Source organism: Hemitrygon akajei, chromosome 22 (genome assembly GCF_048418815.1).
Source record: "Hemitrygon akajei chromosome 22, sHemAka1.3, whole genome shotgun sequence".
Taxonomy (NCBI): Eukaryota; Metazoa; Chordata; class Chondrichthyes; order Myliobatiformes; family Dasyatidae; genus Hemitrygon; species Hemitrygon akajei.
In genome coordinates, this window is record NC_133145.1 from 41,136,680 (window position 1) to 41,163,054 (window position 26,375).

At 40.6% G+C, this 26,375-nt stretch overlaps 1 protein-coding gene across 4 annotated transcripts in view; it reads left to right on the plus strand.

The window, feature by feature from the left end:
* The window catches only part of ccdc57 (coiled-coil domain containing 57), a 161,892-nt gene that overhangs the window by 47,415 nt on the left and 88,102 nt on the right, over nucleotides 1-26,375 (plus strand). For all 4 annotated transcript variants that reach the window (XM_073026074.1, XM_073026075.1, XM_073026076.1 and 1 more), the window contains 2 exons: nucleotides 25,103-25,204; nucleotides 25,901-26,058. In XM_073026074.1, coding sequence (XP_072882175.1) covers nucleotides 25,103-25,204; nucleotides 25,901-26,058 — 260 coding nt within the window. The remainder of the gene's footprint in view (nucleotides 1-25,102; nucleotides 25,205-25,900; nucleotides 26,059-26,375) is intronic.

Consider the following 26,375-nt stretch of genomic DNA (forward strand, 5'->3'; position numbering starts at 1 on the left):
AAATCAGATCACTTGGCTGTCCTTTGCCATATAATTGAAGTGTGCTTGAACCAGGTGGGTACCTCAGACTGCCAAAATGAGAGGATAAATTTCTCAGTGAACATTCCAGCCAGTTGATCAGCACAGGTTTTTTGTACTTGGCCAGGTATCCCAGTGGAGCCAGGTGCACTTCATGGATTCATCTTCCTGACGGCTGCCTACACGTTGGCCTCAGCCTGAAATCACACAATCATCATGGGCTGTAGGAGTTCATGATGGTTCCTCCAAGTTTTGACAATCAGAGCAAGCATAGAAGGCATTAAGCTCTTTTGGAAGCAAAGCCCTGTTATCTCCTGTGTTGTTTGATTTGACTCTATAAGAGGTACTAGTATTCAAGCCCTGGCAGAACTGTTGAGCATCCTTCATTGATTCAAGTTTAGTCCAGAATTGCTACTCTGCCCGTGGGATGGCTTTCCGGAGATCATACCTGAACCTCTTGTAAATTTCGTGGTCACCAGACCTGAATGCCTCTGATTTGGCCCTCAGCAGATTGCAGATCTCATGGTTCATCCAGGGCTTCTGGTTGGGGAAGATTGAATGATTTTGAGGACACACTCATCTGCAATGGTTTTTATAAAGTCTGTGACAGCCATGGTGTATTCATTCAGATCCACAGATGAGTCCTTGTACACAACCTAGTCCACCGATCCAAAGCAATCCCATAACCACACCTCTTCCTCCCATGACCGCCTGTTTGTTGTGCTAATCTCTTGAGTTTTGTTCTTTAATCTCTGCTTGTTTGTAGGGAGGAGAGGAACAGCTAAGTGAGCCAAGTGGTAACCTGCTTCAATGAACTGTTGTCCAGTACCACTTATATTCACAGTGATGAAATGTTTCGAGAGATTGATGGTAAAATATATCAACTCCTGCCTGAGAAGTCACTTGGATCAGCTCCATTTTCCCTACTGGATCAAAAGGTCAACAACAGATGCTATCTCATTGGCTCTTCAGTCAACCTTGGAACATCTCATCATCATGGCTTGGCTTCGTGAATGAAGATTTAGGAAGGGGGCTGCCCACATCTGCTGCAGGCTCACTGGTGACTGATGAGGCAAATATGGGACAGGCAGACCCAGCCACAGTGGTTGCAAGGGAAAGACGTGGGCGTGTCCCTCAGCCTGCACAATGGTTTTTTTTTTGTTGGAGTGCAGTATGCGTGGTAGTGGCCCCACCTTTTACACCCGGAGTTCATCTGCCATAGCCTAGCAAGCTGGGACGGTGACAGCAAGGTCCTCAAGTCATAGGAGTTCTCTCCTAGTCCTTCTCCTAGGTGAATAGCCTGACAAGGCTGACGAGCCCCACCTGCCCAGGTTTGGAGTCAGAGTTGTCCTTCTCTTAGGGTGGCTGCCAACCAAGGCTGACGAGCCCAGACAACCTATCCAGTTATACCGCTGGACACTCGGTCGCGCCATGACATAGCAAGCTCGATGGAAACTGAGGGCACCGACGGGAAGGTGTTGCTACGGACTCAGTAGTGTAGGAGAGGCCATTTGTAATGGCCTCCTGCCTAGCAAGCCAGACAGTGATCACGTGGCAATCACTACACCGGGAAGGGAGAGGCGATGCACTTTCCCTGGGTGAGCAGAACATCTAGACAACACAGATACAAACATAAGGATGCTCTTTGTCAACTGCAGTTCAGCATTCAAGACCAACATTCACTCAAAACTAATCAATAAGCTTCAAGAGCTTGGCCTCAATTACTCCTTATGCTATTGGATCCTCAGTCTTCTCACTTGCAGACCCCATTCAGTTTAGATTGGGAACAACATCACCTCCATGATCTGCATCAGCACAAATGCACCACAAGGCTGTGTGCTTAGCTCTACTTGCTTTACACTTATAACTGTTTGGCTAAGCACACCTCCAATCCCATTGCTATATTCATATTCATTCTCTTGGGATCCATTACCAACCTGATTTTCCCAATCTACCTGCATGTTAAAATCTCCCATGACTATCATAACAGTGCCCTTTTGACATACCTTTTCTACTTCCTGTTGTAATCTGTAGTCCACATCCATCCACTGGAGGCCTGTATATAACTACTATCAGGGTCCTTCTACCCTTGCAGTTTCTTAACTCAACCTCTAAGGGTTGAACATCTTCCAATCCTATGTCATATCTTTCTAATGATTCGATGCCATTCTTTATCAGCAGAGCCATGCTACCCCCTCTGTCTACCTTCCTATCCCTCTGATATAATGAATGTAACCTTGGACATCCAGCTCCCAATTACTACCATCCTTCAGCCACAAGTCGGTAATGGCCCCAACCTCATACCCGACAATCTGAAGAAGTGCAACAAGATCATCCACCGTATTTCTTATACTCCATGCATTGAGATATAACACGTTGAGTATTTGCTACCCTTTTTGATTCTGTATTCCTTACGCACTGATACCCTGCTGGCTGCAATTTTGTCCTATCATCTGCCTGCCCGTCCTGACCATGTGACTGCACGCTATCTTTGCTTTTATACCATCCATCTTACCTTGAGTCCCTTCATTCTGGTTCCTATCCCCCTGCAGCTCAAACAACTCCCCAAAAGCTCTAACGAATCTGCCCGTGAGAATATTGGTCCCCCTGGGGTTCAGGTGCAATCAGTCTCTTTTGTACAGGTCATACCTCACCCAGAAGAGATCCCAATGATATTATTATTTTAAAATGCTAATTGCTGTGTGTTTGCAAATAGCATAACAGTGCAAAATTTTCATGAGGAAGTTTTTGTTTCATTAAATCTTAAATCCTGTTTTGTTAAGATAATGTTTCAAAGGGAATTAAATATACTTAGTTCCACAAAGGCCCAACAACATGGAAGAATATGCCTATCACTTTTTAGTGTTGCTCCTCCTTCATTAAGGCAAGTACTAAAATTCAAGCATTTTGTAAAAGTGTTGTAGCTATTGATATTCCCATACAGGTATGTGTATAACAATGAAAAGTGGAAAATGTATGCAGAGTGGGCTCCCTCACCTCTGCCCCTCAACACAGGAGCCCCCAAGGGCTGTACCTAAGCCCCCTCCTTTACTCACTATATACCCATGAATGCGTCATCACCCACAGCTCCAATCTGCAAATTAAATTTGCAGATGATACTACATTGATTGGCCTTATCTCAAATAATAATGAGGCAGCCTACAGAGAAGTCATCACCCTGCCACAGTGTTATCAAGTAAACAGTCTCTCCCTCAATGTCGCAAAAACAAAGGAGCTGGTTGTGGACTACAGGAGGAACAGAGACAGGCTAACCCTTATTGACAATGGATCTGGGATTGAAAGGGTGAATAGCTTTAAATTCCTTGGTATATACATCACCGAGGACTTGGTCTGAACATATCAGCTGTGGGGTGAAAAAAGCACATCAGTGCTTCTTTCACCTCAGATGGTTGAAGAAGTTTGGCATGAGTCCCCAAATCCTAAGGACTTTCTACAGGGGCACAATTGAGAGCATCCTGACTGGCTGCATCCCTGCTTGGTATGGGGACTGTACTTCCCTTAATCACAGGACTCTGCAGAGGGTGGTGCAGACAGCATAGTGTATCTCTGGATGTGAACTTCCCACTATTCAGGACCTTTACAACGATAGGTGCATAAAAAGGGCCCAAAGGATCATTGGGGACCTGATGAGTCACCTCAACCACAACTTGTTCCAGCTGCTGCCGTCCAGGAAATGGTACTGCAGCATTAAAGCCAGGACCACCAGGCTCTGGGACAGCTTCTTCCACCAGGCCATCAGAATGATTAACTTACGCTGACACAATTGTATTTCCAAGCTATATTGACTGTTCTGTTGTATATCTTACTGTACATATTAATTATTACAAGTTACTATAATTTGCACATTCAGATGGAGACATAAATATTTTTACTTCTCATGTATGTAAAGGTTGTGAAGTAAAGTCAATTTAATTCAATTAACCAGGGCACCAACAAAATCCAGGCGATTGTGTTAATTTTGAAGATGGCTATGAAAATTTTATTTTGACCTTCTGAAATATTTTGTTGTCCCATTCTTAAACAATAAACTTTAAGGGAAATCCTCCTTCCGAGTGTACTAGAGTCATGGAGAAATGTAGCATGGAAACAGGCCTTTTGGCCTAACCTGTCCATGCCAAGTACTTGTTATATTTGTATTTTTCATCTTTTAATAACTAAAAACTATGCTTTTTTAAAATAAGGAAGTGCAAGGCTGATTAAGTTTTGGTCAGATCTGCTAAAATGTTGTTGTCTGGAACATTTATTGACCTTTTTTCTTGATATGTATGTTCACTTAATGCAAATTTATTTTATGTGGAGCCATATCTTCATGCTTTATGCATGAATTTGCATCTTGGGCATTATAAATTTGAAAATCCAATTCTGGGAGACTCATGCCAGAATAAAAGTCCTTTCACTTTTTTTTTAGGACGCACTTTATCTGAAGTATTGTCCTCTTGAGACCAGGCTAGCTAGGACAAACCTCTGTTTTCGTGCATGACTAGTTCAATTTATGGTGCAGTCACTCAAATTGAGACAAAACTTGGAACAGTTTGTAATGTGGGACAGTTAAGCAACTAAATGAAGAGATGACCCTGGGAATCCAGAGATGCTTTGCACCCTTATTGATTGCATAGTCTGTAGAGGTTTTTTTTAAAAAATACCTGTTCTTGCTGGAAGAATCGAGTTTAACAGTGACCATTTTCTGGAGCCTGGTTACCCAATCTGAGTTCAACACAACATGATCATTTGCTTATTGATCCCGAGGGAAATTGGGTTTCATTACAGTTCCACCAACCAAGAATAGAGTAAAAATATACCAAAATAAAACCAGAAATAATTAAAAATATTAAGTAAATTATGCCAAGTGGAAATAAGCCCAGGACCAGCCTATTGGCTCAGAGTGTCTGACACTCCGAGGGAGGAGTTGCAAAGTTTGATGAAGAAAGAGAGAGAGAGAGAATGAAAGATAGCTTGTGGGGTTAGTGCATGGGCAAGCATGTGGAATGGTGATGGCTATAACTCCTTGGCTCAGGTCCAAGCAAGTTGTAGAAAGGCTGGGCCTGGCAGGAGCCTAATATGTACCCAAACAGATTTTTATCACTGTCAGCTCAGTGCTATCATTGTAAACTCAGGAAGGTGGCAGGGAGCAACACTATTTATGTACGTACAGTATACCAAAACAATTGGAAATGGAAGAAAATGTAAGGATTGTTTGCTTTTTTCACAAAAAAAATGCAATTTTACTTTGTTTCACTATTGATAGAGGCACATAATCCTCAATTCTTCTTTGTATTCCTATCAATGTCAGACATATATATAAATATTTCTGCCTGCCTCTGATTTGAACTGCAGTTCCATGCTTAGGATCAGCTGCAAAATATTAAAAAGACCCCTTTAGGACCTCACCAGGAGATTCAAGGAATTATTGAAAGGTTACAGAGTCTTTAAAAGCTGGTTGTAACAATAAAACTTTTTTACAAAAATTGTATGAACCTCAGGCCATTTAAATTGTCAATACATCTACCACAACTTACAAAAAGAAGTACTGGAGATAATTAATTGCTCAAGATTTAAACCCTTCAAATGACAGAATCATTTGAATGCTATTGTATATCTTTATTAATGAGTGTTAAGTGCATAATCTTCACCATTTTACTGGATATACAGTAATCCAGTATTAACCCAGAAGAATCGGTGAGGCCAAATTTAGAGTATACAGTATGTACTTCTGGTCGTCTCCCTACAGGAAAGGTATCAACAAGTTGAAGGTGTGCAGAGAAAATTCACTTAGATGTTGTTAGGATTTGAGGACCTGAGTTACAGAGATAATTTGAATACATTAGGATTTTATTCACTGGAAAAAGGAGAATAAGGTGGAATCTTATAGAGTGACATAGGTAGGGTGAATCCCTCTCAGGATATGTGAGACTAGAACTGGAGGTCATAGGCTTAGGGTAAAAGGTAATATATTTAAGGGTCCTGACGAAGGGTCTCGGCCCGAAACATTGACTGCTCATTTCAACAGATGCTGCCCGACCTGCTGAGTTCATCCAGCTTGTTTGTACGTGTTGATTTGACCACAGCATCTGCAGTGTACTTTGTGTTTCCTATAGATGCTGCCTGGCCTGCTGCATTCCACCAGCATTTTGTGTGTGTTGCTTGAATTTCCAGCATCTGCAGTTACTGCATTTTTGTGTTACTAAAAGTTTACTTCGTGTGAGTATTTACTAATAAGTAATCTGAGTTAGTTCTGTTCTGTTAGCTATGAAATAGGTAAATGGTTTGCTACAGAACAAACTTTATTAAAGCACCAGAAATGCACTGTATCACTATTAGTATGCTGTCGTTTTGATTATTCACTAGTTTTTAAAAAGGTGTACAATATATTACGAGCTTGTGTAATGTCCAGCCTTAAAGGTGGATAAATCAGAAGAGTTCAGGCTCAAATGCTGAGTTAGCTAATCTTAGTTGAATTGTCAGTCTAGATTTTCAATTAGCTTCAGTAAAAACAAAGACCTCATTAAATCTTAAAGCTACCTTAGTGTAATTGACTGAGGAATTTACTAGAGACAAAAGAAGTGTCAAAGTTAGAAGAGCAAGTTATGTTTGCGAAATAATTAGTAGGGTATACTGTTTAAAAGTGTGAACTTTTTCTTTATAGTTTCAAAAATTCAAAAGTTCATTTCAAAAGTTGGCCCAAATGGCCTGTTTCTATACTGAATGATTCTATAACATTAAAATTTTTAGGGACAGGATTTTCATGCTTTTGGAAATGTTCAGTTTGAGTTTTATTGTCATGAGAATACATGCCTAGAGTATAAATGCTTTCCAGTCTGTTGAAGAACTTGATGGCATTGGGGAAGTAACTGCTGTTAAACCTTGAGTTGTGAGTCAATAGGCATTTGTACCTCCTCCCTGATCCAGAGCATGGACTGGATGGTGGTGTCTTTAATGATGGATGTCAGCATCCTAAGACATCACCTCTTGCAGATGTCATCAATGGTGGGGAGAGCTATATCTGTGATGAAATTGGTTAAGTCCAGCACTGTCTATAGCTTCTTGCAATCCTGTCTCTTAGAATTTACATCTTAGGCCATGTGGTAATCAGTCAGAAAGCTTTTCCACATACATCTGAAGAAGTTTGTCAGAGTCTTTAATAACATGCGAAATCTCTTTAAACTTCTAAGAAAGTAGAAGCACTGGCATGCCTTCTTCATGGTGGCATCAATGCACTGGGCCCACGATAGATGCTCCTAGATGTTGCTGTTGACACTAAGGAACTTGAAGCTGCTAACTCTTTCCACTGCAGACCCTTCAGTGATGTTAAACGACAGCCTGATTATGTGTTCTGGTTGTCTAGGTGGTCTAGAGCAGAGTGGAGAGCCAGCAAGATGACATCTGCTATAGATCTCTTGTGGTGATACACAAATTAATTGTGGTCCAGGTCTAGCTGAGGCAGGGGTTAAATTGAGCCATAACCAACTTCTCAGGACACTTTGTTATGATGGATACTACTGAGCAGTAGTCAATGAAGCAGACTATCCTGTTCTTAGGCACTGATACAATTGATGCCATCTTGAGGCAGGTGGAAACCTCAGACCAAAGAAGAAAAGGTTTGAGGATACCCCTGAATACCCCAGCCAGTTGATTAATACAAATTTTTAAGCACTTGGCCAGGTTCAACCTCTTGGAAGGATGTTCATACATCAGCCTCTGAGACTGCTATCTTCCCATGCAACTCATCCCTCCCAGTCTTAGCCTTGTGGACTCTACCAGCAATTAATTTTTTTTTCACCCCTAACTAGGATGGCTATTTAGTTGAATAAAGTCCTTACAAGTAAATGAGAGGTAAGTGAAGTTCAGAGTTAAAGTTAATGGTCCCATAGTGGTCAGGCTTGAAGTGGGTGTACAGGGCTCAGCATGTTTAAATTTGAGTTCTTTATGTTAAGAGAAAGATGTTCAGGCAAGTAACATACAGAAGATAGTTTAAGGTAGCTTGTCAGATGACCTACTGATAGGATATTTTTGTGCAATAGAGATTTCAGGTGTGCGGTATTGATTGGCAAGAGAAAAAGTGGTAGTGACATTAAAGATCCAGTGATAGAAGGTGACATAAGGACTAGAACCAGTAGAAAATTTTTCTGTAGCCCAGAAGTTTGAAAACTTGAGGAACAGATCAGAGCTTAAAGGAAAAATTAAACCGATCGTAGACTGAGTAGGTAATGCAGCAGTGGGTTAAGAGCTGGAGGCCTGTTGACACGACTATAGTTTAAGCAACAAAGCATCAAATCAGAACACAGGTAAGTAATTTGATGTCGTCTGGTGCAGAGATTAGTTTTTGTATTTAGAGGAAATGCCACTGCAGTGTTGCTAGTTAGAGAATGGGTGTTGCAATTAAGATAGGGGGTTTGGTGGGAGAATGTTGTGTGGGGCTCAGTTGGGACCTCGTCAGGCTGATGAAAATCATTTGAATGGGAGACAAATTCTTGTACATGTAAGTTGTGGGTTACTGGCAGGCACGACTGTCAAGAGTTTGACAGGAATGTGTGTCAGGTGTGTGTTAGAATGGTCTCTGAATCTGCACTCAGATCCCTGCATTGTAGACAAATTTCTGTGCCCTTTCTGCTTTTTATGGATGAAGTAGATAATTTTTTCTTGAATATGGAGCTTAAGTGAGATTTTTACTGCAGCATTCAGAAACAACTTGGAATGATAATGAAGCCAAGAAGCTGAGACTTTTTGTCATTTTGTTTTCTGCAGGTAAAAGGTAGCAGGACAGACATTAATCATACTGTTTAAAGAATTGAATTTCCCAATGGGCGGAAGAAATTTGTGTAACAATGTTCAATAAACTGTCACAAGAGATTGTTTGTTACTCCATGTTCTAGTATCTGTAGTGTCTCAGGCCACTGTGATAATGTTCAAAGCAAGTTTGGCAGATTTGCGACTGCATAGACCTTGTATAAAGTTGAGCAAAGAACCTTCCAAGCTGCTTGTGCACTGAGCAGATGCAGCTGAGGTTGAACAAAAGACAAGTAAGCATCTCATTTTAGCTGTCAGGGAGGGTTGACAGGTGATTCCAGTTCAGAGATATCATAGCCAAACTTGCTGTAAGGAACTTTGGTGAATCGCAGTAAGGAGTACAGTCTTTGTCTGATTTACAATTTCCCTAACACAAAGGTCAAAGTCACAGTAAATTTATTATCAAAGTACACCATGTACTACCTTAAGATTCATTTTATTGTGGTATTCACAGTACATACAAAGAAACACAATAGTGTTACGAACCCCGTAACTGGGAGTCTTACCAGCAAAGATAGGAGTAGCCATTGAAGTCTGATGATACTATTTTTAACAATATTTATTAGTAAAAATACACAAAAATAATACCAATGCAAATATACAGATAATATACGTCATCAATACTAAACCTAAAAGTGCGGGTATAATAATAATCAATAAGAAATGAACTCTATCATTGTCTAGGGGATAATGAATTGTCCGATGGAAATATAAAGTTCAGTTCAGTTCAGTTCATACAGGCTGCAGTCGTTGTTGATCACTGTGTTGCAATTGTTGGAGAGAGAGAGAGAAAAACTTGCCGACTTTCCTTGTACGATCTTGATCCGTATCCGTCCTTTAGCTAGACCGTTCCGTGGAGGACTCATCACCCAGGCAAGGGTGGACACACACACAAGCCCCCACCGGTCTCGTAGCGTCTCTCCTGGTGCGTCTGAGGGGTGATCCCCAGACCCTACTTTTATCCTCACTCACGGGGTCTCAGGTGTCAGTCAGGTTGGGATGATGCAATCCCTCAACCAGACCACTCTGGCTGCCCCCTGACGGGTTTCAATGAATAGTACAGTACTCAATACACAATTCCTTCTTCAAGAGACAATAGCAGTAATCTCTCTCTTTGTCAATAGGAGACATTCCACCTTGTGTATTCTGGCGTTGTCTCTCTCTCATTACTGACATGCTGTGTATCTCTCTCATTTCCTGGGTATCAGACCCGAAATAATAGCGATCTTGCAATTCTCAAAAGGGGGGGGGGGGCGGGCATTGGCGATTCTGTACCCTTCTGCCCATCAGAGTTGCTCCACATTCGTAACAATAGAATCAATGAAAAACTATACACAAAGATGAACCAACAACCTATGTGCAAAAGACAACAAATGATGCAAATACAAAAAGGAATATCAAAATAATAATAACAAATCAATATATAAGTATTATTGAAAACATGAATTGTAGAGTCCTTGATAGTGAGTACATAGGTTGTGGAATCTGTTCAGTATCAGGGTGAGTGAAGATACCCACTTTGGTTCAGGAACCTGATGGGTAAGGGATAGTAATTGTTCCTGAACCTGGTGGTGTGGGATTTAAGGCTCCTGTACCTCCTTCCTAATGGTAACATTTAGAAGAGAGCGTACCCTGGATGGTGCTTTCCTGTGACAGTGCTTCATGTACATGTGCTCAATAGTGGGACGGCTTTACCTATGATGGAATAGATTGTATCCATTACTTTTTGTAGGTTTTTCCATTCAAGGGCATTGCTGTTTCTATATCAAGCGTGATGCAACCAGTCAGTATACTCTCCACTGTGCATCTATAGAGGTATGTCAAATTTCAGATGACATGTCGAAGCTTTGCAAACTTCTAAGAAAGTAGAGGAGCTGCCTTGACGTCCTTATAATAGGATTTGGGTGCTATATCCAGGATAGATTCTCTGAAATGATAATGCCCAGGAATTTAAAGTTCCTGTTGTCAATAATCTGCTCTTTGGTTTTGCTGACATTGCCAATGATTACCTCTGAATGCATCTGATACCAGGTAATGTACTGCAGGCAAATGTGGAACATTTATGGTCTGGATGGTTATTCATTGGCCAAATTTTTATAAGCCACTTGGTGGATATTTTGGACCAGCAGTTGAATTTTGGAATCAAGTAGAAAGTTTCATTTTATTTAAGAATAGTTTTTTTTTAACTTGCTGTCCAAGTAGTATTGCACATTGTCACAGTACCAGTAGAATGCTTATGGAGTAAATGCTTTATGACAGATTTATGCAGAATTCATGAAAATCAGTTTTTAAAAAAAATCCTAATGGAGGAAATCTGAAGTAAAAACAGGATATGCTGGAAACATTCAAAAGGTTGCAGCAGGTCAGAGACCTTACCTAAGAACTCAAGCAAAAAGAAAGCCTACAAAATGTATTTAGATTGTGTGAAACACTTTCAGTTTTGAGCCCATGATAAATGTGTGTGGCGTAAATTGGAAATGAATTGCTCTGAAATTAAATAATCATCCTCCCCACCACAATAAGTTTTTCATTGCTTTGATTCTGGCTACTATAAGAATCAAATAACCCTTCATTTTCACTTTATTTGTATGACCAATGGACCAGCCTCTCTTACTATTCATTGATGAAAATGATTTTTAAAGATTTGATACCCATATAAGTTAATTACGTTTATCTGATATTAGAAGAGACATTTACTCTGTAGATGAAAAATTAAATTCACTACAGAACCTCTAGTGCTAATTGTTTTTAATCATTGTGTTACATACCTATGGGTATCCTGTGACTGTCACATGACCATGATGTAATTGAGGCTCTGCTGGTCATGATGTAATGGTCTTGTGATGGTGGAGTGATGTAATTTTCCCGCCAGTGAGAGGTCATGTGATGGTTTTTTCAACAGGGTATAAAAGGAGAACCCCTCCCTGTGACGCAGGTCAGTTTCGTGGCTTAAGTCATCAGTGACTCCGTTCTGCTGCTTATTTGATTTTATGATGCAGTTTCATTTTAAAAGTGGAATTTTAATTTGTACTGTAAGAATCGTTGTGCCGGCAGTTCTGAAAATCGCTGCCAGTTAAAGTCCAGTCGGAGAGTGAAGAATTATCGAAGTTTGGGATCGAGGAAAGTTAATGTTAGTGGTAGAACAGGTTCAACCTTATTTAATCTTCATACAAGGAGTTCGTAACCTGCAATCTGAGATAGCTCCTACTAAGAGAGCAGAAAGAGTTGGATGCAGAGTTTCGCCAACGAAAGGTCATTGCCTTTAAGCAGTTTTATTTCCTACATCATAAATCCTTTGGGGCAAGGCATACTTCGGCTGGGATCAGCAATAACATCACGAAAGAGAATTTATTACTTCAAAGGAAGTCTCTCCTAACTGACTGTATAAATCATTTGGACTTTTGCATCTACTACTTTAAAGAACTGAGTTCGCATTTATCACTTTAAGAACTGTTCGAGCTGCCGTATAGGAGTCCACTTCTGGTTAAGTTAATCGTTTGTTTACTTTTGGGGGTTTTTAGCAGTGTTTAATAAATGTTTTATTTGTTGTAAAAACCCTGTCTCAATTATATATTCATTGTTGCTGGATCATAACAATTGATATCTCAACTTCAGCATTTAAGGTTATTGCAATATCATTGGTTATACATAGAATATTATTAATGATTTCAAGTTCAAGTGTAGTTATCATTCAACCATACATGAATACAGCTGAACGAAACAGCGTTCCTTCAGGACCATAGTAGAAAACATACACAGCATAAGAAACACACAGCATGTACAAGATAGCAAGCAAACATACAGTCATGTGTTTTTTTTTTAAAAAATGTGTACAGCCCAAGTCCCTGAGTAACATGTTCTGCCAATTGATGGTGCAAGGGTGCCATTGGCAAGAAAAACCAGTTCCCGGCTGTCTACAGATGAACCCACACATGCGTGCAATCCATCAGTTGAACATTGGAGGGCAGTATTAATGGGAGAGGCCAGCCCCAGCTGAGCATGGACACCATATTACACCACCTCCAGCATCTCCTCTCCTGGACTGCAACAACAGGCAGCCTGAGGCTTGAGGTCTAGTCCTTGCTGCAACCAAGATTACGCAGCTTCCCCACTGTCCGTAGCGCCAACAAACAAGGAAAACGGGCCTGCAGCATCTTATGTTATTGATGTCGAAGAGGGTCTTGCAATCACAAGAGAAATATCCAAGACAATTACTTGCTGTTACACTGCACACCACCTTCGTGCACCAATTTCACTGCATTTGATGCCTTCCTGTAGCAGGCAGCAACATGGTCTGCACCAAGTCCAGCTCCTCCAGCAATGAGCAGCTTGTTGATGGGGTACACCTGCAGTACCCAAAATTTTCAATGTCTAGCATTGTCTTGCAATCATAAAAAAGACATTTTAAAAAGACAAAAACACTTCTAGTTGGCCCCCAAGAGGTGCCACCTTACTGGACATGACAGTATCTCGGAATGGCAGTATCTCAGAAGTCTGACTTATGGCTTGGAAGGTTCAATCAGATCATTAGCAAGGTCCTTAAAACTCAAATGGGATACTTATTTGAAGACATAAGAGAACTGTAGATGCTGAAATCTGGAGGAATACACAACCTGCTGAAAGAACTCAGTGGGTCAAGTAGCATCTGAGAGTGGAAAGGAATTGTTGACATTTTGGATTGAAACCCTGTATCTTTATGTCGACGGATACATTCCACAGATACTGCTTGACACACTGAATTCATCCAGCAGATTATTTATTGCTATGATAGTTACTTTTCTTGAGGCAGCTGGCAAACTTTGATCTATACTGAAAGATGTCCAAACACAAAAACATTTTGGAATTCCAGATAACTTCAGTGCAGGAATGGATGAAATAAAAATGGAAAACACTGGTAATATGGTTAATGCATCATTGTGATAAACTTTCAATAAAAGGGCATTCACCTTTTACGTCAGTGAATCTCTCCACAGGTGGTGCATGATCTGTAGAGTATTTCCAACATTTTCTATTCTTATTTAGCTTTTTAGCATTTGCAGGTTTTCTTTTGCTTTTCAATACTGTACCAAGAAAGGCATGACCTTATTTTTCAGTACTTACTGACTTATGAGGAAACCAAGGATCCGGTTGCAGCGGGACATAGAGGCGCAGGTTTTGAAGCTTCTTGTTTAGTACTGAGGGGATGATAGTGTTGAATGCTGAGCTGTGAACAATAGTCAGCAGCATGATGAAAGTATTACTGTTTTCCAGGTGATCAAGGCTGCTTGGAGAGCCAGTGAGATTGCATCTGCTGTAGATCTTTTGCTGTCAGCTGTAGGTGAATTGCAGTGGGTCTCAGGCAGGAATTAATTCTGGCCACGACCAACCTCTCTAAGCACTTTATCACAGTGAATGTGAGTGCTGCTGGACAGTAGTTTTTGAGGCAGCTCACTCTGCTCAGCTTATGGACCAATTGATGCCCTTTGAATCGGGTGGAAACACTGACTGCAGCAGTGTGAGATTGCAGATGTTCGTGAACACTACAGCCAGTAGGTTAGCACAGGTTTTCAGTGTCTTGCCAAGAACACCACTGGGGCCTGATGTCTTATCACCAAGTTTACCCTCTTGAAAGATGTTCTGACATTGGTCTCTGAAACAGATATCACAGGACCACTAAATGCTGCAGGGAGATTATTTTTATTCTTCATTTCAAAGCGTGCATAAAAGACATTGAATTTATCTGGAGTGAGGAAATACAGCCATTTATGATGTAAGTTTTTACCTTATTGGAAGTAATTATATGCAAATCCTGCCACAGGTTTCATGCATCCAATTTTGTCTCTAACTTCAATCGGAATTGCTTTTCTGTTCTTATGATCGCCTTCTGTAGGTCGTACCTGAACTTCTTGGATCAAATTATGACATGGTGCAGCAAAGGTGACCAGATTGATTCCTGGAATTTGGGGTTTTTCTTATGCAGGAATAATGTACAGACTGGGTCTATACTCTGTTGAGTTCAGAAGATTGAGAGGCAATGTCATTGAAACAGGTTCTAAAATTGTTTGATTGGGTAGATGTAGGGTGTCAATTCACTTGATCCAGTTTAACAGTTAAAAAATAAGGTGTCTGCCAATTATTTATGATTATTTATTTTATTTAGAGATACAGCACAGTAAAAGACCTTAAAGGCTTAACAAGCTCGCAGCACCCAGTTACACCATGTGACTAATTAACCTACTAACCCATACATCTTTGGACTGTGGGAGGAAACTGGAGCACCCAGAAAAATCCCATTTGGCTGTGGCGAGAACGTACAAACAGTGGCAGAATTGAACCTGCAGTAACTGACACTAATAGTGTTTCGCTAACTACTTTGCTCTCATGCCATCTCAGTCGCTTCAGTCTTAGGACTGAGATGAAAAGAAATTTCTTCACACAGGTGGCAATGAATCTGAGAATTTTCAAGCTGTGAAGACTCAATTACAAAGTGTATTCAAGGCAGAGTTTGATAGATATATTTATTTAGAGAATGGAGAGAAATGTAGTTAGTGCAAAGAAGATATACCGAGGTAAAAGATCAGTCATAGTTCCATTCAAAGGAAGAGCAAGTATGAAAGGCCAATACCCTCCTCATGCTTCTATTTCTTACGTTTACCTATCTATGATGATTATAGAATTAATGACAAACTTTTTAACCTACATTCTTTCCAGAACCAAAGTCACTCTAACTTTTCATCAAAGTTAAGTGTGATAGACGTAGCTTCCTACCTAACTGCCCTGTCGCACATTACATTTCTGAATAATCAAGATCCATGACAAAGCAGTGAACATCTTACTTTATTTTCTATATCTTAGGAAGTTTCATTCAGTAAGGATAGATGCTAATGGCTCTATCAGTGTCTTCAGTTACCTGCATAGACTCAGCTGCTAGGGGAAAAGCATTTTCAAAGGCCAGGACCCCAGATCCCACACTGAATTCAAGGACTTGAACATCACTGATCCCTGCCCTCCTGAAATGTCCCATTGTCAATGGGCACTGTGTCCTCTAAGCTGCACAGTCATGCAGTAACTAAAGCACTCCCACACACACAGCCTTGTTGCCGCACAGCTGGAATTTTCTTTTGTATAATGTTAATATAATTCTGCAATTATGCTAAGATAATTTAAAATCTACGTTCATTACAGGGTATTTCACAATTGTATTATGTGTTAATGAATATAATCCATATATTTTATAAATAACGAACTACCACAGCCTTTACTTTGAAACATTTTAGAGCTTCAACATATTTACATTAGTGTTCAAGATGGCTCTGGTGAACCATAGCAATGCTCTGCTGTTACTTACAATACTTCTAAATATACCTTTTCTGAATTACTCTCACTGCAATATGCAGCATGTAATTTTCTTTTAAGCAATGTATTTTTAAATTGACGCAATGAACTACAGATTTCATGATCTTCTGGAGGACTAGGCAGACTTAACTCTCAAACAAGCAGGTACAGCACCTATAAAACAGATGAAGGTTCATTTTCATGGTATAAAGGGAGGGTGGAGTGGGGGAATCCAAGCCAGGCTGAAACACAGAAGAATGACACCCCTTCTATCCCACATCTTGTTAGCAGATATGTAGTCACTGAAGGACAAAACTGAAGACCTGAGGGCAAGATTTGAAAGGAAATGAGAGATTGTTATGTACTATTTTAACTGAGAATGGCTTACACTCAGCATGCCAGATATGGTGATCAGACCCAAACTCTTTTCAATTCATAGGATAGACCAAACTGCTGATTTGAAAAAGGCAAAAGGTAGAGGTGTATGTTTCATGATAAACTCTTGGTGGTGCTCCGCTGTGGTGATTTAATTGAACTCGTAATCCCCTGACTTTGAACACCAAATAATCAATACCATCCATTCTATTTACCTAGAGAGTTCTCATCCATGATTCTGACCGCAGTTTACATACTACCAATTTATCAAGCGCTTGAGATACTGCATGATGCCGCCACCAAAAAAGAAACTGCCCATCCCGATGCATTTCAAATCATGGTTGAGGACTTCAATCAGGCTTGTTTGAAGAATTCCCTGTCAAATTACCATCAGCATGTAACCTGTTATACCAGAGGTCCCAACCATTAGGAAAAATAATGCCTATTGTTCCATGCCAATACAACATTTTAGGAAATCTGATCACATGGTTGTCCTTTTCCTGTCTGAATACAGGCAGAGGCAAAAGGGCAAGTCTCCAGAAATTAGGACAGCAAAGAGGGGTGGCTGTGGGATTGCTTCAAGTCGCTGGACTGGGCCATATTCAAGGACCCATCTATAGTTGTCACAGACTTTATAAAAACAGTTGTAGACAAGTGTCCTCCCACAAACTCATTCAGTCTTCCCCAGCATTAGGAGTTTGTGAAGGTTTAGCATGTTATCTAAAAGTTTGAGAAACTTCTATAGCTGTGTGGTGGAGAGTATATTGACTGGCTGCATCACAGCCTGGTATGGAAACACCAATGGTTTTGAATGGAAAATTGTACAAAAAGTAGTAGATACAGCCCAATACATCAATGGTAAAGCCCTCCCCATTACTGAGCACATCTACACACAGCATTGTCACAGAAAAGCAGCATCCATCATCAGGGACCGCACCATCCAGGTCATGCGCTCTTCTCATTGCTGCCATCAGGAAGAAGGTACAGGAACTCCAGGACACTCACCACAAGATTCAGGAACAGTTATTACCCAGAGGGGATAACTTCACTCAACTTCACTTGTCCCATCACTGAAATGTTCCCACAACCTATGGACTCACTTTCAAGGACTTTTTATCTCATGTTCCTGATATTTATTTTTGTTTCATTTATTATTACCATTATTTTCTTTTTGTGTTTGCTCGTTTGTATCTTGTGGTCATTCATTGATTCTATTATGGTTATTATTCTACTATGGATTTATTTAGTACACCCACAAGAAAATGAATCTCAACTATCTATATGATGACATATATTTACTTTGAACTTTGAACATTATCAGTGTTTCCATACAACACTTAGAAATTGTAACAATAAACACAAGAATGGCTTTGAGGTTCTAACATTTTACCCGTCACTAATTCTTTGGGATACTCTGCTGTTTTTGTGGATGTCTGTGAGGAGCAAGAACCGGTTTTTTATTGTATACATTCTCTGATATTGAATAGAAGTCGGTAGGGCTTGGCAATACTATGCATTGGAGTGAGAAAATGAAAGATCTGCTTGTGTCTATAAGTTCTGACTGATGCTGTACCTATTGTTCAATTCATTTATCATGTGTGTAATCTCTTTGATAACAGATTTCCTGACGTAGAGTTAAGAGATTGGCAAGCTTTTGCAAAACCACCCTGTTGGTATTGCAAACACAGTCTATTTTAAATATGGAAAAGAACAAGTTATACGACTGACAAAAAAAATACTCAACTACTATTAAGAACTATGATGAAAGCATTGCCTCAAGAAATATTGCAGCAATGCTGTGTTTTCAGATTTGCTATTTCCGAGGAAGCTGAGATTTGTTCACTTAAGACGTTCACTGATGTGTTGAACTACACGCTTAGAAACAATGAATTTGAAGAGCTGTCAATTCTTGTTGACATTGTTAGAATATTCCAAGCTTCTAGTGCTGACTGTGAATGTGGATTCAATCAAATGTAAATGCAGAAACAGACTAGAAGTACAACATCTGGATGATCTAATGAGGACTGAGATGTGTCTTTCATCTGAATGCAAAATTAATCTGGACAGTGTTTATAAATGGGTTTATATTAAAGACAGATGAGAAAAAGTTAATGAAATATGAAAGATTTTACTTGTACTGTATTTCACTATACACTTCAATTAATAAATAAGATCAAAAGTGTGATTTTTTAAAAAAAATTCATTGTATGCATATTACAAAAAAAGCATTTAAATTGTTGTCCAGCTCTCAGGTCGTGTAAGAAAAAAAATATTTCCTACTCAGAGCAATGGTTGATCCACAGCTGTAAAAAAGACAGAGTAAACATTGCAAATACGAGGAAATCTTCAAATGCTGGAAATTCAAACAACACACACAAAATGCTGGTGGAACACAGCAGGCCAGGCAGCATCTATAAGGAGAAGCACTGTCGACGTTTCGGGCCGAGACCCTTCGTCAGGACTAACCGAAAGGAAAGATAGTAAGAGATTTGAAAGTAGAGGGGGGAGGGGGAAATGCGAAATGATAGGAGAAGACCGGAGGGGGTGGGATGAAGCTAAGAGCTGGAAAGGTGATTGGCGAGAGTGATACAGAGCTGGAGCAGGGAAAGGATCATGGGACAGGAGGCCTCGGGAGAAAGAAAGGGGGAGGGGGGGAGCACCAGAGGGAAATGGAGAACAGGCAGAGTGATGGGCAGAGAGAGAGAAAAAAAAACAACTAAATATGTCAGGGATGGGGTAAGAAGGGGAGGAGGGGCATTAACGGAAGTTAGAGAAGTCAATGTTCATGCCATCCAGACCTAACCAATTCCCCTCTACCACCACGCTCCTACGTCTGGCGGAATTAGTTCTTACTCTCAATAGTTTCTCCTTTGGCTCCTCCCACTTCCTCCAAACCAAAGGTGTAGCCATGGGCACCCGCATGGGTCCCAGTTATGCCTGCCTTTTTGTTGGCTTTGTGGAACAGTCCATGTTCCAAGTTTATACGGGTATCCGTCCCCCTCTTTTCCTTCGCTACATCGAGAACTGCATTGGCGCTGCCTCCTGCACACATGCTGAGCTTGTTGACTTCATTAAGTTTGCCTCCAACTTTCGCCCTGCCCTCAAATTTACCTGGTCCATTTCCGACACCTCCCTCCCCTTTCTTGATCTTTCTGTCTCCATCTCTGGAGACTGCTTATCTACTGATATCTACTATAAGCCTATACAGACTCTCACAGCTACCTGGACTATTCCTCTTCCCACCGTCTCTTGCAAAAATGCTATCCCCTTCTCACAATTCCTCAGTCTCTGCCGCATCTGCTCTCAGGATGAGGTTTTTCATTCCAGGATGAAGGAGATGTCTTCCTTTTTTAAACAAAGGGGCTTCCCTTCTTCCACCAAAAACTCTGCTCTCAAACGCATCTCTCCCATTTCCCGCACATCTGCACTCACCCCATCCGCCCGCCACCCCACTCGGGATAGGGTTCCCCTTGTCCTCACCTACCACCCCACCAGCCTCCAGGTCCAACATATAGTTCTCCGTAACTTCCGCCACCTCCAACGGGATCCCACTACCAAGCACATCTTTCCCTCCCCCCCCTTTCTGCTTTCTGCAGGGATCGCTCCCTACTCGACTCCCTTGTCCACTCGTCCCCCCCATCCCTTCCCACCGATCTCCCTCCTGGCACTTATCCTTGTAAGTGGAACAAGTGCTACACCTTCCCTTACACTTCCTCCCTCACCACCATTCAGGGCCCCAGACAGTCCTTCCAGGTGAGGCGACACTTCACCTGTGAGTCAGCTGGTGTGGTATACTGCGTCCGGTGCTCCCGGTGTGGTCTTTTATATATTGGTGAGACCCGACGCAGACTGGGAGACCGTTTTGCTGAACACCTACGCTCTGTCCACCAGAGAAAGCAGGATCTCCCAGTGGCCACACATTTTAATTCCACGTCCCATTCCCATTCTGATATGTCTATCCATGGCCTCCTCTACTGTCAAGATGAAGCCACACTCAGGTTGGAGGAACAACACTTTATATATCGGCTGGGTAGCCTCCAACCTGATGGCATGAACATTGACTTCTCTGACTTCCGTGAGAGTGAGAGTAAACATTGGATGGGCAAATTAGAGTAAACTTCCCAAAGAATCAGATAACTACCATTAAAGCTGCTTCTGTAAAACTCATCAAATCTGATAGGGGAACCAAATGGACGTTGTTACCGTCGTATCTACCAGTATCATTAGCTTGGAGCCTCTGATTGCAAACGAGTGTACTGGCTACAATCAGCTACAAGCGACACAATGACATCAAAAGGTTTCCAGGGGTATAATGAAATGCTTCAAGCATGCTCTCAAATTAGAAATGTGTAACAGCCTCATCATTTGTGAGAATTTCAGACCCTAGCCTACGAGGAAGATCTACTAGAGAGGCATTTGGGAAAGGACTGAACAATACTTACTTCTCAGGGAGCATGTGAAGCCAAACTCATTAGTGCAAGTAGACAACAACAATGCAAATTATCCATCCACTAGTTCCTACCTCTAAAACCAACTTCCCTTCTGTAGCAGAATCTTCCAGTCGTGCAGAGGATACATTAGTCAACCCAAAATTCACAGAACTCTAGTGAATGGAAGGCATCGCCAATTAGGGGAAACATACTAAAAAGAATATGCAGTAAAATTAATGTTTATAATGTCTTTTGCATGCGCAACAGCATCTGTTTTAGTTAAAGGCACATTGAAGAAAACCTCATGAGTCGGTGATCATAGTATGATAGAATTCATCCTGCAGTTTATGAGAAGAAGAAGCTAAAATCAGATGTATCAGTGTTACAGTGGAGTAAAGGAAATTACACAGGCAAGAGAGAGGAGCTGGCCAAAGTTGATTGGAAGCGGACACTGGCAGGGATGATGGCAGAAAAGCAATGGCTAATGTTTCTGGAGAAGCATAGGCAAGGAAGCATCCCAAAGATGAAGAAGAGTTCTGAAGGGAGGCTGAGGCAACTGTAGCTGACAAGGAGAGTCAAAGGCAGCATAAAAGCAAAAGAGATGGCATGTAATATAGGAAAATCTAGTGGGAAGATAGAGGATTGGGAAGCTTTTAGAACCAACAAGTAAATCAAAAAAGCTACACAAAGGGAAAAATGAAATATGAGCGTAAGACAGCCAATAATATAAAAGACGATACAAAAAAAATTTTCAAATCTGTGAGGAGCTAAACAGAGACAAGACCACTGGAAATTGACACTAGAGAGATAGTAATGGGGGATGAAAAATGGCGGAGGAACTTAGTAAGTATTTTGCATCAGTCTTCACTATGCAAGAGACTAGCAAAATGTCAGAAATTCAAGAGTGTTGGGGCAGAAGTGAGTGCTGTCGCTTTTAATAAGGAGAAGGAGCTTGGGAAGCTGAAAAGTCTGAAAGTACAGTAGTACTAAAAAGTTTGTGAACTCTGTAGAATTTTCTATATTTCTGCATAAATATGACCTAAAATGTAATCTGATCTTCACGGAAGTCCTAAAACAAGACAAAGAAAACCTAATAAAATAAATAACACAAAAACATTATACTTGTTCATTTATTTAATGAGAAAAATGATCCAATATTATATGTATTTGTTGGACCAAGTATGTGAACCTTTGGGATTTTGCCTCCTACAAAAGCTATTTGGAGTCATGTGTTCTAATCAATGAGATGAGATTGGAGATGTGGGTGTTAGAGGTGCCCTGCCCTATAATAAAAAACACACAAATTCAGGTTACTGACAGAGCCTACTGTTTTCAAGAATGGAACATTGTTCTCAATAAATAAATGAACAAGTATAATGTTTTTGTGTTATTTATTTAATTAATTGTGGTGCATGGCCAAGCAGTTAAGGCATTGGACTAGTGATCAAGACTCAGATCATCTACCAACCATCACCAACTGAGACAAATTGGATAGAACCATCAATTCAACTTGGCGAAATAACCCTGGAAAATGTGGACCACTTTCCATATCTTGGAAGTCACCTCTCCTCCAATGTTGACCTTAATGACGAGATCCAACATTGTCTTAAATGCGTTGGAACAGCTTTTGGACGTCTCCAAACAAGAGTCTTTCATGATTGTGACATCCAAACAGACACCAAAATGTTAGTGTACAAAGCAGTGGTAATCCCAATGCTCCCGTATGCATCAGAAACCTGGACAACATACCGACAACATCTGAAGGCACTTGGAAAGTTCCATCAACGCTGTCTTCGAAACATCTTAAGTATCAGCTGGGAAGATAGAAGAACCAACGTCAGTGTGCTAAATGAAGCAAAAACAACAAGCATTGAAGCCTATGTCATCAAGAACCAACTAAGATGGAGCAGCCATGTTGCTCAGATGAAACACGAACATCTGCCGAAACAACTCTTCTACTCCCAGCTTAAAGAAGGCAAACGTAAAAGAGGCGGACAACAGAAGAGATTCAAAGACGTCTTAAAAGCCAATATGAAGAAATGTAACATCAACATCAACAATTGGGAAACCAATGCCAAGGGCAGGAAACTCTGGCAAGCCATCATCTGAGAAGGAACAGAAACTTTCGAAGCCAACAGATGTGCAGAATTGGAAGAAAAGAGAAGAAAATGGAAAGAGAGGCAGCAACAACCAAACCCCGATCTGACATCTGGAACTACCTGTCCTGAATGCGGAAGAACTTTCAAAGCCAAGATTGGACTCATAAGCCACTTGAAAGCCCATAAATAGATCAACAGAATGAAGACCATTATCCTCGACCTCGAGGGATAGGCACGACGACGAGCGATCTGAAGGTCATGAGTTCGAGGCCAGCCGAGGCAGTGTGTTGTGTCCCTGAGCAAGGCACTTAACCACACATTGCTCCAGTCCATCCAGCTGAAAATGGGTACTGGCAAAATGCTGGGGGGTTACCCTCGTGACAGACTGGCTTCCTATCCGGGGGGGGGGGGGGTGGGTAGGGGGGTGGAGTCTCGTACTCTCAGTCGCCATGGAAACCGGCATAGGCACCGACCTGATGAGCCTGTAAGACTCGGGACAGACTTTAAACTTTAATTTAATTAATTGGGTTCGACTTATCTATTTTAACGACTTGCGTGAAGATTTGCTCACATTTTTGGTCATATTTATGCAAAAATAGAGAACATTCTACAGGGTTCACTAACTTTCTAGCACCACTGTAGATAACTCACCTGGATCAAATGCACTGCAATGCAGGGTTCTGAAGGGGGTAGCTGAAGAGATTATAGAGGAATTAATAATGGTCTTAGAAGAATCACTTGATTCTGGAATGGTTCCTGAGGACTGGAAAATTGCGAATGTCTTTGAGAAACTCCAGTCTTTATGAAGGGAGGGAGGCAGAAGAAAGGAAATTATAGATCTGTTAGCCTGACTTCAGTGGTTGGAAAGATGTTAGAGTCTATTATTAAGGATAACATTTCGGGGTATTTGGAAGCACATGATAAAATAGGCAAAATTGCATGGTTTTCTAAAGGCAAAATCTTGCCTGACCAATCTGTTGAAATTCTTTGAGGAAATAACAGGCAGGATAGACAGTTAAAGAGTCGTAGAGATATGCAGCACAGAAACAGGCCCTTCAGCTGATCTAGTTCGTGCTGAACCATTTAAACTGCCTACTCCCATCGACCTACACCATGAAAATAGCCTTCCATACCCTACCATCCATGTACCTATCCAATCTTCTCTTAAACATTGAAATCCAGCTCACATGCTTCACTTGCACTGGTAGTTCATCCCACACTCTCATAAACTTCTGAGTGAAGAAATTTCCCCTCATGTTTGCCTCGAGCTATCTATAGATACTCTATCAATAACCCTCATAATTTTGTATACTCTATCAAATCTCCTATCAACCTTCTACGTTTCAAGGAATTAAGTCCAAACCTATTCAGTCTCTTCATATAACTCACTTCCTCCAGACTCGGAAACATCCTTGTAAATTTCCTCTCTATTCTTTCAACCTTATTTACATCTCTTCTGTAGATAAGTGACCAAAACTACACACAATCGTGCCGTTTGATGATTGTACTGCCTTTCTTTTCTTTCTTGGTTTCATGGCTACCTGGAAAAGAAGAACTTCAGAGTTGTATCCTTTGATAATAAATGAACCTTTGACCCTTGAACTCCTCAACTATCTCTACAAGATTGGTTAGGTATGACTTACCACATACAAAGCTGACTATCCGTAATCAGTCCATGTCTATCCAAATGCTCATATATCCAGTCCAATAACTTTACCTTCACCAGCCTGTAATTTCATGGGTAATTTTTAGAGTCTTTCTTAAACAGTGGAACAACATTGACTATCCTCTGACTATCTTCTGATACCTCACCTGTTGCCACAGCCAGCTGTGCAGGCCAAGTCATTGGGTATCTTTATGGTGGAGGTTGATAGACTCTTGATTAAGCAAGGAGTCAAAGGTTATGGGGAGAAGGCTGAAAAATGGGGTTGAGAGGGATAATAAATAAGCCACGTTGGACTGGTGGAGCGGACTCAATGGGCGGAATTTCTTAATCTGCATCTAGGTCTTATGGGCTTATTTCTATTTCAATATCTATTTCTACTCTTTGTTTACTTCCAGGAGTTGTTAGCAGAATTTGATGCTGAGATGAGACATCGAGAACATGACTTTACACTCCGAAGAGATGAAATGAATAATGTGGTACTTAGCAATAAATTGAAGGTTTGTTGAGAATTTTCATTGCCATTTTGATGGTATTCTGAGTTTTTCATTCTGTATGTGAACTATCATTGAATTACCTGTACATTCTGAAATTATTTCTAAATTGTTGAGCTTTTATGATCTTTAAAAAAAGTTCAGATAATATTTGGAAAAGTTTGGTGTATTGAATGAAGGTTTTGTTGCCTTGTTAAGTATGGCAGGGAAGTGAATATAATATTTGAAGGGTAGTTAGTACAATCAGAGGATGTGTTGAAAGATGTGCTTCTAAAAGAAGAGGGAAGTAAAAGTTCAAATGGTGAAGTTGGTGGTTTCCATAAGATGCAGGGAAAATAGAAAACAAAGGTGTCTGTAAACCCTGATTGTAGCTGAAAGAAAAGTTTAAATAGTAACAAGCCAAACATAGTAAGTTGTCACAGTTGAATCTACTACACAACAGATCAGGGATACCACAAGCTGATTCCTATGGTGTAGTCCAGGGCAGTACTTGGTCTGGAGAAGCTTAGCATTTGAAAGCCAATTTGTGTAAAAATCCAGTGTTCAGAGAAATGTAAGTTTTGGGGTTTGGCAATAGGAATTTAAATTATACCTAACTAGTCGCAAGCTCTATTTAGTAACTCTTACTGTTCAAATAGAAATAGCTATAGTTTAACTCGAAAATAATATTTCTGTGTTAACTGTTATAATTGACTATCACAGGTGAAACTTTTGTCAAAAGAGTTGGAGCTGCTCCAAGAAACAGGAACAAAGGCTGCAGAATCACTTCAGACAGCAGAGAAAACAAACCACCAAATGGCAAAACAACTTCAAAGAAAAGAATTTGAATTAAAAAATGTAATTGCCTTAAAAGATGCCAGGTAATGCATTGGTGAAAATGCTTCTTTAGTTTTGTTTTAGAAAATCTTTGAGATACGACTCTTATGTGGGGATGGGGTGGGGGGGGGGGGGGGAAGGACTTCATTCCTGAACCTTTGAGCTTAGTGCACATATATAGTGAAATACAGTTCCATTGAATCACTAATCCACATTGTCAGAAGAAGTAGTGTTTAAATCAAAGCTACTGTGTATGGATGCATAGTGTAAGCAATGGAAACCTAATCTCATAAAAAAACATTTTAGGTATCTCTGTATCCTTATAAAATGTCTTATTGATGTATAGTTGTAGTATAGTGGA